At 42.2% G+C, this 14334-nt stretch overlaps 1 protein-coding gene across 2 annotated transcripts in view; it reads left to right on the forward strand.

Moving 5' to 3' along the window:
- Positions 1–8347, forward strand: part of RNF11 (ring finger protein 11) — a 30185-nt gene extending 21838 nt beyond the window's left edge. For both annotated transcript variants that reach the window (XM_086842159.1, XM_023932443.2), the window contains exons 2-3: positions 6562–6731; positions 7114–8347. In XM_086842159.1, the coding sequence (XP_086698285.1) occupies positions 6562–6731; positions 7114–7285 (342 nt within the window). In that variant the 3' untranslated portion in view covers positions 7286–8347. The remainder of the gene's footprint in view (positions 1–6561; positions 6732–7113) is intronic.
- The last annotated feature ends 5987 nt before the right edge of the window (positions 8348–14334 follow it).

Consider the following 14334-nt stretch of genomic DNA (forward strand, 5'->3'; position numbering starts at 1 on the left):
CACAAAGCTGGTGAACAAGAAATCAGCACTTGGAACCATCAGTACTCAAGGTTGACGCCCTTGAGTCAGAGAAACCTGCTGTGCAGCCTGGAAATGTAAAAACTGGCTGTGTCAGGAGATTGTGCTTCCAGGGAGTAATTACTGCTTTTTAATTACGGCTTTTTCCCTACAACTCTTTCTTGCTAGTCTTTTGTATTTAGGTTTGCCTTGATGGTTAATCAAATTTCAGAGCAGGTGACTGCAGAGCTGCAGGTGATTTCCATCTGCCAGGTGAGGCTGGGTTTGCTCTGGCCAAGCTGCAAGGGCACTGCCAAGTGTTTGTCTTGGCAGTAGGTTGATGGCCTTTTTGGGTTTGTGTGACAGCACAGGGACAAAACTTGAAAGTCCTTTTTTCACAGCCCCTGTCACTGTCTAGGAAAGCAGCAGGCAGGATACATCTACTTTGTACCTCCTCTCTCTGTCCCAGCCCTATTTTTGGTAGCAAAGCTGAGCTCAGGGGACAGGTGATATTTTAGGAGTTGGCAGTCAGGAGTCACTTTCTTTCATGGTTGCTACTCTTTTCCAACATTTTAGATACATTTATTTCCCAGTATTTTGGGTGGAATAATTGTGAAGAATGCACAAGACAGTTTTACAGTTTTGGTTACAGTGTGAATGAGGCTGTGCCATCTCTGCAGAACCACCATGGCTTTCACCAAAAAACACCTCTCTGAAGTATGATCCATGACTGAAAACAGGTGTTGCTTCTTAACTGGGGTCAGCAACTGGAGATACACAGCACAGGTCCTGCAGGTTCTTCTCCTGTGTGCAAACTGGTTCCTCGCTGTTACTTTATCAGTTACCAACCTATTTGCAGCGCCCAATTCCTACAATGCCAGAATTCTTAGTAATCTTTCCTTGGGAGCACCGTGGTGGGAAGTGTGTGTGCATGTGTATCTGATCTGTCTGTCCCAGATGTTCCCTCCAAAAAGGAGAGGAAAGAGGAGGAGATTTTTCTTTCAGAAGACCTTTTTAGCATTAAGTGCCCAGCTGTTGCAGTTATTCATACTGAGCGACTGACTAGTTGGAAGCAGAAATATAAAAAAAATGGGTAACAATTTCATTACATGATGTTTTATAGCAACTGCTATTCACCTTTATAAATTAACTGCTCTCTTCTGTATGGCAGAAAAAGGCTTTTATAGTTGGCAGGCTGCTCGTAATATTCTAAGGATTATTAAAGTAAGCTGTAGTTGTCATATAATGCACGTTGTAATGGCGCGTGGTTTTTTAATGTGTCTTGGGGGAGGATATTATTTCAGAATGTGTATTCACATATGGATGGAGTTTGAGATTTTTCACGCTGATCAGAATGACATTCACAGAAAAGGTCCCTGGACCATCATCCCAGCAAGTTCCTTGTGAGTAATGAAGTGGTGAGAAGAGAAAATTTCACCAAATTCAGCAGGAATTTTTGAAACAGACCTTGAAGAGCACAATTTTTTTTTTTTTCTCACCTCCTGACTTTACATTTATAAACTGAGGTTGTTCATATTTAGGTGAGTTATTTGGGCTCCCTGCTCTCCTTAGAGGTGAGAAAGCTGGGGAGCAGCCAGGCTGAGCTGTGTGTAGGGGTGATGAGTGCTGCAGTGGGGCTGCAGTGTGATGGGGGCTGGTGTGTGTGAGGCAGGGCAGCTGCCTGCAGACATCCTGTTCCAGGCAGGACATTTGCAAGTTGAAGGGATTTCAGAACAGAGCTGTGGGAACAGCTGGGGAAATGCAAATGGAACTGTTATACGTGCATTAATTAATTAGTCAACGACCGCAAGGATGTAAGTGCTACAGCTACTGGTATTTAAAAAGTGTGAAAAAGATGTAGGATAAACATAGTTAGGGAGGTGTTTGTCTCCTCTGTCGGACTGAATTAACAGATACATGTTGATCTGGTGATAAAATGGAAATTAATATCCCAGGGTGAGACACGCAGAGAGCACTGGATTAGGTGAGGAAGAAAATTTAGAGATGGAAACAGGGCAAGCAGTGAGGCTTTAACTTCTGCAACTATTTGATGATAGGAATTATTCATCTCACCTTTGAACATCCCGAAAGGATAATTTGGGCATGTTGGTGCAATTATAAAAACAGCAAACAAACAAAAGCCCTGATAACATACTGCTGATATGTGGCGTAGAGGGATCTTAAAATAATCTTTATCCAGGGATTAAGCGTTTCTGATCTACCACTGACCTGTTTTCAGAGTATTACAAATTCATGGTACTTGCAAAAACAAGACAAAAAGGCTGTAAAACAAGAGAAAAGCAGATTTACAGCAGCGTAAGTAATTAAAGTAAGTTGCATTGATGAGGAAACTTCAAACTAAAAGCCATGTCTGGTCAAACCTCCTTTTTCTCATCAAGAATGCAAAGTGTGCTTGGAAGTCTGTGTGTAGAAAGTTTCTGGGCCTTTTAGGCCATGTGTGAAAATGTTTATTTTCATTAGGAGTGAAAAATGCAGACCTCCAGATGCCCTCTATGATTTTTTTTTTCCCCCTCAAAGGAGGAGGAGCTGGGGTGAGATGGAGACACAAACACTGATTTAGTCCTTGAGTCTGAATTAATGCTGCTGTTTTTAAGGGCTGAATAAACATCGTGAGTTATTTCTGTGCACAGAAAGCCAGGGAAACTTGTGCTGATACCACTGACTTTGTGAACAAAGAGAAAGTTGTGTATCTCCAGGATTATGGACATCTGATGTGTTTCATCATTACTAAATGCTTATGGGGAAAAAATAATTGACTAAAGCAAATTAAGTGCCAGAAAGTGATTTTTATTTCATTGCCTGGCAGTAATATGTGGATTTGATTATTTGTTTTGGCCTCTTTTAGGGTTTTTTGCACATAGTAATAGAGTTAGCATGAAATTTCATCTTAGTTTGAAGTGCCTTACATCTTTATCAAATGATAAATAACACAGACTTTGGCTAGAAGTTCAGTATTTTGTAATTTTGTCTGCAAAAACATTTTCCATGGTTGATAAGAGAAATGTGAGACACCAGAGGAATAAATTCATGCTTGTCTTTGGAGTAAAATAATAATTACTTGGGTAATACAATCTTTTTTTATATACACACATGTCAGGGGGCCCCTAGCTACAAATGTGAGCTGAGTGAAGTCTCATGGTTCCCCTTGAACACCCACCCTGGAGGAGCAGGACCTTGGTCAGTGAAAGCAGCCTTTATAAACTGTGAAGGATTTGCAAAGGGGTGATAAAGCCACACGGGACCGGCAGCTTGGAATCATTGTTGGATGTTTTAACTCCCAAAATTGCTGCAGAGATTGGGTGGTGGAGAAATCCAGGGCTGCAGCTGCCACGTGGCTGCGAGCGGGGCCAGCTGGGTTTGTGCCCAAGGGGCTGCCAGGGGGGCAGGAGCCCTGCTCCACTCAGGGCTGGATGGAGCTGGGGATGTCACTTTGCAGTCAGAGAAACCCGGCCTCTCACGTTCTCATGAATAAATAGTTCCAAATAGTTCTAGAATCATACAGGTATGAACACACCTTTTTCTTTTTCCCTGTTGGAGGGGAGAGGGCTGGTTTGAAAGGGTCAGTGTCCATGTACCCGATAATGTGACACTGCAACGTGTGTGGCTGTGTTCTCCATTTCCCTGGTACATTCGTGTGCAGGGCTCTGTTTGGGCAGGCTTTTAATAGCAGTCGGGAGGGGAGATCAAAGTGCCACTGAACGCTGTGTTCAGTGCCTGGGTGTCGAGTGGTCTCTGTGGTTTATTTACAGTAATTTGTTCTGCATTTTTCACAACCAACCCCAGCTCTCTGCATTCACCAGCGTGAGGACATCGTGCTGAAAGACACCACCATTTTCACCCAGTTACTCCTCTGACAAGAGGTTCTTGTCTAGAATGTGAAACTGTAGAAGCCACCAGCTGGCGACTATAAATTCCTGCCTTAATGGGCTGTGTCAGACACGTCGGGGTGGCTGTGCTGGAGGGAACCTGAGACGGGATGCCAAAGGGAGGAGTTTCCATCCAGCGCTGGCAGTGGGGAAAGCATCTGTGTGTTTGGCATGAGCTGGGGCCCGGGGGTGCCTCCAGCCCTTCTGCAGGGAAGGTGACACCCAGGGCAGAGGGGCGCTGCAATAATGCACAAGTGGCTTCCCCAGCTGCAGGGTCCCTCAGTGGTCACTCACAAGTGCCTGTAAAAGATGAGAACAAGAGAATGAGGTTTTGTTCTTTTCTGGCCTAGCACAGGTTTCAAAGTTGTGTTGATTTCCTCTCTAAAACTTTACCAAAGCAGCTGTTGATTGGGCAGTGTGTCTGTTGCTCACTTCAGAGTTGTCCAGATGTGACTGTTCTACCTCGCAGCAGATTCTGACTTGGCTGTTGTTTCCTTTTGTTGTAACATTTTTGCTGAGATCATCAGTTTGCTGTTCTTCTGCTACAGATACTCAGCATTAGTTTTTGTTGCTACTTTCAGACATTTTGAGGATTTCTTGGATGTTTTGTCCTCCTGTTTTTGCCTTTCATTGAATTTCTGCGTTATCATTTGCAGCCATGGCTTAGGCCAGGGGAGCTGTGTTAAATACAGTTCCCTCCCCTCCTCCTGCCCACGTTGGCACCAGCTTGTGCTGTGCCTGTGGTTCATTGTACTGCTTCTCTTTTTTTTCCTAGAAGTGAAGGAGGTAGCAGTAATGTCCTGCTATTGTTTTTAATAATCTGTTCGAAGAAGTGCAGCAACGCCCTGGGAAAAAAAGTTATTGATAGTTTGTGGTGTTAAGTTCTTGAAACATAAAACCAGGACCAGGCTCTGCTTCGAGCTGAAGTGTTCAGTACAAAGGCTCTGCAGCATTTATCAGGGGAAAATGCTTTATTTTGCTGGTACCAGAGGTTGCAATCACTTTCTGAATACTGTTATATCTGACAGGCCAGCCCTAGGTTCAGCTGCTGCTTTTCTCTGTCCAAATAATTATTAGAGAATACTTTAGATAATTTAAAACACTAAAAGGCAGCTGATCCAAAAGAATTCTGTGATTCTGTGAAATATGGTTCAGAGTAGTCAGGAAATTAATCACTTGGAGAACCCCTGGCATGTTCTGTCTTTTGAACCTTCTCATAATTTCTCTGAGTTCTGCCAGGAAATCAGAGGGGGAAATCCTAGGATAGCTAAATTAAGAGCTGACTGTGAATTTTACCCCACAGCTGAATTACCAGTGGCAGGCACTGTGTTCAGTGAAGAACTGCCAGGCAGACTTGCATCTGTAATTAGCATTTCTTGCAAGCAAGGGCTTCTGCTGCTGGGTGGCACCAGCGAGAGGCTGCTCACTCCTGGGACAGCTTTCTCCAGGCCTTCCAGGAGTCCTGGCTGGCTGTCCACTTGCTGTGATTCCTGGTAGTGAAAGGAGAAGGGCTTTACTGGGTTTCACAAATGCAGTGTTATATGTGGGAGGTGACCTGTGCTGCCTCAGCTGCACACACCTGCCCTGGGCTCAGCTTGCACCAGTGTCCTCTGAAACAGCAAATTTGGCATTTGCCAAACAGATGATTCGGTGCATTGTGTGTCTGATGCAGCAGGTTTATTTTCAGACACATCTATAAGTTGAATTTTTTTCTGCTGTTTAAGAAGAACCATCAAAATGGGTCTCTTGCAAAAATTTGCCTCCCTGTTAACAGCAGATTTATGGCTACTGGCCAATACTGTCCTAATAGTGTATCCTGTTCAAAATTGGTATTTATGTACCAAAAAATGCTTTAAAAGCAAGTCAAATACCATGTTAATATAAATGTTAGTAAAAATATCAGATCTAAAGCTCATTAATATTCAAAAGAAGCTACTCAGAATGTGGTCGAGGAAGAACTGCATAATAGCTATAGGTTGCCTATGGTTTTTTTTTTAAGATATACCTCAAACATATCCATAGTTGAATCCAGCTTGAAAGGACTTCTAAAAAGGGCTTCATATTAGTGTATGAGAAGAAACATAAAAAGAAACATAAAACTTGGGTTACTTACTTAAGCTGTTGTTAGTTCTGTCCAGGTAACATTCTTTTAACACGTGAAAATTAAATCCACAGTTCTAGATTTAAGCTTGTGTGGCCCAAAACAGTTCACATAAATTTTAATTATTGCAAAATAAATAAACCTTCCTCTCTGAAAATTCTGAGAGTAAGCAGTGTCCTCGTCTTTCCAAAGAATTCTTCCTTAAAAGAAGATAAAAATCGTAGAATCCACTTTCAGTTGCAGGTACTGAAGCCCTTGCATTGTTCAGATCTGTACCTTTGCACTTCACTGGGTGTCTGTAAGGTTTATTTGCCTGCTGGCTGGTGGAGTTTCTTGTCCATGTGTCTCCTGTATGAATAATTCCTGGAGATCAAAAGCTTTTGCAGAGAATAACCACGAGCAGCTCCTTGCTCAAATACTGCCCTCAATTCTCCATCCTGTTCTCGTTATAATTAGAGCCCCAAAATGGCAAAGCGGGAGTGGGAGTTTGTACAAATATTTGTAGCACTGTGAACTGTACTGTGCTGTGGAAGGCTAGGAAAGCCTCTGAGGTGAACAGAAACATTTTGCTTTCAGGAGCAGGTGCCTGTTCCTGTGTATCACCCCACGCCGAGCCAGACTCGCCTGGCCACACAGCTGACGGAAGAGGAGCAGATCCGGATAGCGCAGCGGATCGGCCTCATCCAGCACCTTCCCAAAGGAGTCTACGACCCCGGCAGAGACGGCTCCGAGAAGAAGATCCGAGAGTAAGTCCTGGGGATTGAAGGGATGTGGCTGTTGCCTTGGTTTGGGATGCTACCCTGGGAAACCTGACCTTGTCATCCTGGGTTTGCCTTATTTTCAGGGATTGTAATTTAATGTAGCTTTTTTTAAAAAAAATGAAGCCCTGCAGAAGGCTGATGTGCTGAGGAGCATCCCTGCTGGGGGCAGGGGTTTGGAACTCCGTGGGCTCCAAGGTCCCTTTAACCCAAACCACTCTGTGCATCTGAGGCTCTTTCCTTTATCTAACACAAGGCTAACCCTCACAGTATCTACAAATACTAGAAGCATCCAGGAATAGGTCTTACACTGTTTTTCATTTCCAGGTTGATAACAGCAGCTTAAATATTTTATTTTTTTCCCCTCCAGATGTGTCATTTGTATGATGGACTTTGTTTATGGGGACCCTATCCGATTTCTGCCGTGCATGCACATTTACCACCTGGACTGTATAGATGACTGGTTGATGAGATCCTTTACCTGTCCATCCTGCATGGAGCCAGTGGATGCAGCACTGCTTTCATCATATGAGACTAACTGAGCCAGGGTTTCTCTACTGAACCTTCAAGGAGACCATCCACTTCAATGGGTTTGATCCTTTTGTCATTCAGCCCAAAGAGCCAGGAATTAGGAATTAAGATCATGCACAAAGTATACATTTCCTAATAAATAAATAAAAAAAATATTCCTGAATGGCTGCAAATATTGGAAAACATAGTATTTTAGAGACTATAGAAAAGTAGGTTGTTATTTTTAATGTAAAGCCTTGACCCACCATTGTCTTTTAATGTTTGTTCTTACACCCATATATAGGAATTGTGTAAAGTGTTACAGCAACTGTAAATGTTCAAACTGCGTGTATCCAATTTTATTAGCAGCAAGATAAGAGTATTTTTTTCTTAAATAAAGTAACCAGTTTTGTTCTGATTCTTTTCACAAGTCCTGGCATTTGGGTCAAGGCTTTATTGAAGTCTACATTTTATAACACTGGCACAAAGAAATAGTTTTAAGCTTGTTTGCACAGTTCTTTTTCTTTTTTTTTTTTCCTTTTTTTTTTTTTTCCATTGGAGATGGAATTCATTGCCTTAGGTCTTTTTAATAGTGTATTGTTATTGTTGGGCTGGCTCTATGCTTGAAAACCAGTTTATTTATAACCTGTTAAAAGTGCTATATTTTGTTTGCAGTTAGGAATATGCAGACTTCAAAGTGATCTCCTAGCTTGTAAGCAAACTGAGATGCATTATCCCTTTTCTACAAGTGATGCAGATTATGAAGATACAACACAAGTCCTGCAGTGAAACTGTGGTTTCATGGGGGTTTTTTATAACTTCCTTTGGTTTTGATGAAATAACAATCCTTAAACTTTAATGTGACTTTTAACTTGATCAGATTAAAAGTGGGCCAGATGAACAATAAATAGTTAAGCTGCCATAACTGAAAAAAAAAATACATTTGGAACTAATGTAGTATTAGCATTGATCACTTATTCTACTTTTTTTTTCCCTAAAAATGGTTGTCTTGGATCATAGCAAATGGATACTGCATCTCTCGTTCTTGTAGTTCTTAGGTTATCAGAAGTTAAGAATAAACATACTGTATCTCAGTCTCCTGTATTAAATGTATCTGTTGAGCCCTGCTGGCTGACACATCAGTTCACCAAACAGGAATGAATGCAGAGAGGAGAAAAATAGACTTGCACAGAAATGCAAAGTTTATATAAACACAGAGTGTCAGGGTAGCAGTGGAGGGGCAAACAGTCCTGCTATAGCCAGAATGACACAGTTCCCTGATTTCTGTAGCAAACAGTATGTGCTTGTTAAGAGAGGCTCCAGCAAAGATTGTAGCTGTAAAGATCTTTTTCCACTTTGCATGATTTTTTCCTTTTTTCTTCTCCCCCACTCCCTTAATGTACCTACTGTGACTTCTGTGCATTCAGTGCCACCTTTAACCAGTGAGAAGCCCTGGTCTCATGAAATGAAACACAATCTCAAGTTAACCACAACAAATTGGGGGATGTTCTTTGATTGTGTTTCAGCCATAGTTTGAGTTCTTGATACAAGTTCTTTAAGACCCAGGTCCTTTGAGGACTTAGTGCATTTACAATAGAGGAGAATAGTAATTCTGTGGGTTATGGATAACTGGTCAGCACAATGGAGAGTCAGCATTTGTTTATTATTCCTGCAGCTGACAGCACCCTGCTCCCTTAGAGAAGAACTCCAAGGAGCAGTCAAAGGGATCTGAAAACACTCTGCAGTTCTAGATTCACTCAAATGGCCACACATTATCTGGACACAGCGTTTTGCTGAATTAATACATACCTAATTACATGGATCAAAATCTGGGAAGAGAGACCTGAAGTTGTGCAATATCATTGTTCCTTTTCATCATTCCATGTGTGTTCTTTTGTGTCCTCCTTTTTGTCTGTTTGTTTCAGGGGTTGGGGTTTTTTTGGGTTTTTTTTTTTTTTGGTAAAACAATGTCCACATTAAGTATTCATTTCTTTATCTTGTTAAAACTGGCAAATGAACAATTTGAAAAAAACAGTGTTGTCATGGTGGTATTAATCTTTATTTATTACAAGACTTGATTAAGAAAGATTTAAAAGAAGTAGGAAGTGATGGGTTACTGAGCTGAATGCTTTCCTAGGCAGCTAACACCTTGAGCAGCTGAACTTTTAACACTGATATTGACTGGGCTAAGGGAAGAAATTACTTTTATTAAAATACTTGTTAAATAGAAAAAAGGTGTGAAGGGCTACAACTGGAGCTGATGACAAAAGAACATTACAAAAATTTTGAAATTTTAGCTTAAAGAGAAATGTGTAAATATAACAAATAAATCAAATTATTTTTCAAGTGTTTAGGTACAATACTGTTCTGGGTGATTTCTAATTCAAAGAAGAATTGATCTAAATTGAATGCAAAGTAATATATAACCTGAATTTTAGCTGGTTGTGGAACCAGATCTGTGCCTTATTTCTACTATCTATAAGATGGAGAGAGATTTAGGAACCTTAGAGGTGTCTAACAAATTACTTGCACTTCAAACACATGAAGACAGTCCAGCACAGCACAGCTGTTCCCAGCTGGAGTCTCCTGCAGCTGAGGGGAAGGAGTTGGCTCTGACTCACCTGGACCTGTTCACCCAAAGCCAGGGTGGGCAGGCCCATAGGAAAATGTCTGCAAAAAAACAAACCAGAAAGCCTCCTAGAGCCACTGTGTGCAAGTACCTGGGTTGGGAAGCTGTTGCTTTGAAGCATTTTCATAGGGCCTGTGCAGTGTGATGGAAAAACCGAGTGCAATGATGGCATTTGTAATTTAGGGCTGGAAATGGCACAGCAGCCCTGGCACAGACCCAGCAGCGCTGAGGGATCACCAGGCTCCATTTCAGCAGCACAAGGGACACCGAGTGTGAAACCCACACGGCCCAGGTCAGTGTCACCACTGTCCCCTCCACAGCCAGAGCTGCCACAGAAACTGCAGGCAGGGAGGGAAGTGCTGCACCAGGAGGCACAGCAAGGACGTGCTTGGGCTCCACTTGCAGATTATGGTAGGAAATGGATTTTGTCTCCTACGTGAGAGGGGAGCTCCCATAAACCTGAAACCAGAGGTGTAATGAAGAGTAAGAAATACTCAATTTTTTACAGACATTCATGCTTAAAAATTCTTGCAAGCTACAGGAATTACCACTTTAATAATTTTATATCTAGGGTTGGTAATCCTTATTACTTGTTGCCAGTTCATTATGTAAATCTGGGGGAGAATTATACATAAATAAACCCAGCCCAGAGCATTTCTTTCTAAGGAGCATGAGCCACATAAGGGTTTAAAAGCTCCTCAGGTCTTGAGCTTCCCAGGGCTGAAAGCAATTCTGTGTTTGGAAGGCTGACAGTCTCCCTTTCCAGTGGCAGGAGGGTACATTTCTGGGCTGAGGGATTGTGAAATACCTGAATTTACTTCAGTTGCCACAGTTTCAGGACTTCGACATTTCCTGTCCTTGTGCAATTGTGGTAAAGATGAGAATTCCTTTGAGTCAGACTTCCAGTGAAATAAATAACAAGATGGCTGAAACTAAACATACAGCAGTTAAACCCTGGATTAAAAGGACTCAGAAAAAATGTGGATACTGGCTGATTACACAGTTTGTTACAGACACCACATTTTTATTAAAAACATACATTCTAGTTGACAACCTATAAAACACATGAATAAAATCTGTTCAGAAGAACCCTTCTTGACTTAATACCCAGAATAAAAATTAGCTTCAAGGATTAACTTTTCCTTTTATATAGTATTTGACTTTGAAGAATATAATTTATGCTAACCATCCTTTGCAGATTATTTTACACTTAAACCTGCTCTGGGATAAGAGTCTGGGGCTTTGGAATTCTTGGTATGAAATGCAAAGTTAATGCTTTGTGATAAAGAGAACAGTCTAAGTGCACTTTGCTAAAGCATCTTCTTGATTTAAGCAAAAGAAATAACTGTATTTTCATGCTAGCAACTGATTCATTACAACATCCACTCTGCTCTGACACTTTGCTAAGTAAAAGCTGCAGAGAGGAGTTTATAATGAAGAAATCCTTTGTGCAAAGCCCTTTCTGTGTTCCCACAGCACCGAGGTATTTGCTTACTCAGCAAGAGGGGCCCAGCCACATGGAGCCTGCACAGAGAGCCCCCAGCCCTTCTCTGTCCTGGCTGGAAAACAGCAGAAACTTCATAAACCTGCTCTTTGCAGCACCAACCCCTACAAAACATTTGTCTTTCTTTCCAAGAAGGCATTTCAAGAGCTCTGCACACAGCAGTAAACATTGGATTCACCACACACACCACACGTGCCCTGGCTGCCCACACCGAGCACTTTCCCAGCCTCACTTTGCTCCCTCGCTGCACTTTTGCCAGGGTTCTCACTGCACCATGACAGACAAACTTCACCTTTTCAGCATCTTTTGCCCACATTTCTGCCACGTTAGCAGGAGCTGCCTGTGTAATCCAGGATTCGCGCTGGGGAAGCAGATTGAGGGAGGCAGACGAGTCAAGAATTCAAAGGGGAAAGGATGAATCACTCCAAAACTGTTTTTGAGCCATCCCAGGCATTGTCCCACTGAGGCAGAGCTCTGCTAGTCCCAAGTGAAAACTGATGCCCTTCAAATCTAGAGCATAAAACTTAATTTTTGTGAGGTTATGCCACTGAAGGGCTCTTGCTAGATTGCCTGTTTGCCTTGGGATTTCTTCTAGAAGGCTGCAAACTGCTCAGTCCTGCAGTGTGATCTTACTGCAAACCATTAGTAAAGGCCTTTCACCACTGCATTTCCCTCAGCCATCATCAAAGCTTTCTTTTCTGTTTCAAGTATCTTGCCTTTTAAAAGTCCCGTCCTTTAAAAGCAGTTCTGAAAACTTTTCAAAAAGCTTTGGCTCCAGAACCTGTTACCACTGTGTGTGAGTATACATACATGGATGTTTTATGTATATTTATATATGCTTTTCTTTATGTATGTGTGTGTGTGACAGATCAGACAACAACAGAGCTGTAGCAAAGGCACTTTGCATGGAATTCCTGCTGTTCCTTTGAAATACCAACATTTATTTGCATCAGTGATGAGCCCAGCCAGCATCACAGAATGGAAACCTGACATGGGTATCCACAAGCCATAAGAATGAAAGGAAATCAAATTTTTCACAATTGCATCAGTCATTGGAATAATCTCCCCAGGTAATTCTAGATCTCCCAACACTGGACACTTGTAAGATTCAGCTGGACAGGGTCACCTTGCCTAGCCTCTGCTTTCGGCAAGAACAGTTGGAACAGATGATCTTTGAGGTCCCTTCCAACCTGGAATTGTATCTAGGACTGAAATACCAAAACTGTAACTGGCCCTGATGTTTGCTACTAAAAACCTCTACAGCTGCACAACCTTAGTGGTGGTTAGCAGTGCTGGGTACTGTACCCAGATGAAGACCCTGAACACTAGGCATGTAATTCTAGGATCCTCTGGACTTAACAGCCTTGCTCCTCAAAATGATTTACTGAACTCCACTGAGATACAGCTCCTGTTCCACATCTGCAGAGAGAGCAGAGGCAGCTGCAGGCATCTCACACCATCACCTTCCCCAGAACATCAGGGAAAGCACCACACTCACAAAGCTCCAGCTCCTTCTGGGACACAACTGACACCAAGCACGGCCCCGGGGCTCCAGCACTGCAGACAAACATCCCACACAGCTCCAGCACCAAGGATGTTGTTCTTACCTTCACACCCTGTGTGCTGCAGGATAAAAGGAAGGGGAAGAAGAAAACCATCCAGAGTATTGCAGCTTCTGCCTATCTTCTCTTTCTACCACATCATTACATTACTTTTAGGCCACAGGCCTGAAACTACTGTTCCTGTACTTCACTAGCACAGGATTACTTTTCTTTGCCTTTTTAAAGTTGAATCAGCCCATAAGAAGAGCATGCAGGGGGTTATGACTACTCTGTTTTGTATTCTTTCTGTAAAATAGCCAAGGAGAGAGAAAGCAAGTAGATTTCCCTGCAATGCATAATTCTAAATAAACATTTTTTCTATGCTTAGCCAGCAATATAAATAGGTAAGTCCTGAGGTTTAAAAAAACCACTGAAGATAATGGAGCACAGCCCAGTCCTACTGTCATGACTGAATCTGAGCAAACACTGTGCAGAACTTTACCACAGTGCAATGCAGGTATTTATTAGCTCTGTTGCTATTCATAAATCTTGAAGACAGGGACTGACTGGGCATGTCCATAAAAGAAAGTACTTGGATTTTTTTTTTTAAACACCTGAAGCAAACCTAGATAGCATCTTTAAAAAATACTCTATGATGACAAATCATTCAATTAAAACACTTGCTGGTACACGCTTTGCACATAATCTGCCACCAAAATGTATTTGCAGAACATAATGAGAAAAGAAGCAAGTTCATTTCTAGTCTGTTCAGGCTGCCCAATCTCATTCATCAGTGATGTTGCCAACCATTACCCATTTTCCTGTAGAGCAGTAAACAACATGACTCACCTCTTTATCTTCTCTTCCTCCCAGAGGGGAATGGTGTTGAATACGTTGTTTTGGTCATTTCATATACATTTGCTTTGCTGCTGTGTTTCTGTGCTTGAGAATGCAAAGAAATGCATCTTGCAGGTGGAACTGGAGGCTGAGTGTTATATTTAAACTCCTGGGAGTGCTTTTTACATTCTTGGACTGACCTGTAGGAAAGCCTTGTTTCACATGGAGAAGCATTACTTGATGCCTCTGTTGGGCCAGAGCACACAAGCTGTCAGCCCGTGAGCTTTTAGTCTTGGACCCAGGCCACAGATAACTAAAAATACTAAAGCATTCAATACAGGATTTAATGCCAAAACCAGTGTGAAATGGGAGGAAATGTTTGATATGATCCTGTTCTATGCCGCTGTATTTCATAAAATGCTGTTTCCTAAGCCAAGTTTTGAGGTGCAAACAGCCTGAGGCCAGGCACAGTCAGAAGGGGACAGTCCTTAAACTACCCATCCCTGACAGCGTGTGTGAACTGTGGATGGCAATTGAACCACGTGTCAGTAAGCAAAGCAGGCTCCTCTG

Source organism: Cyanistes caeruleus, chromosome 9 (genome assembly GCF_971803275.1).
Source record: "Cyanistes caeruleus chromosome 9, bCyaCae1.hap1.1, whole genome shotgun sequence".
NCBI classification, from domain to species: domain Eukaryota; kingdom Metazoa; phylum Chordata; class Aves; order Passeriformes; family Paridae; genus Cyanistes; species Cyanistes caeruleus.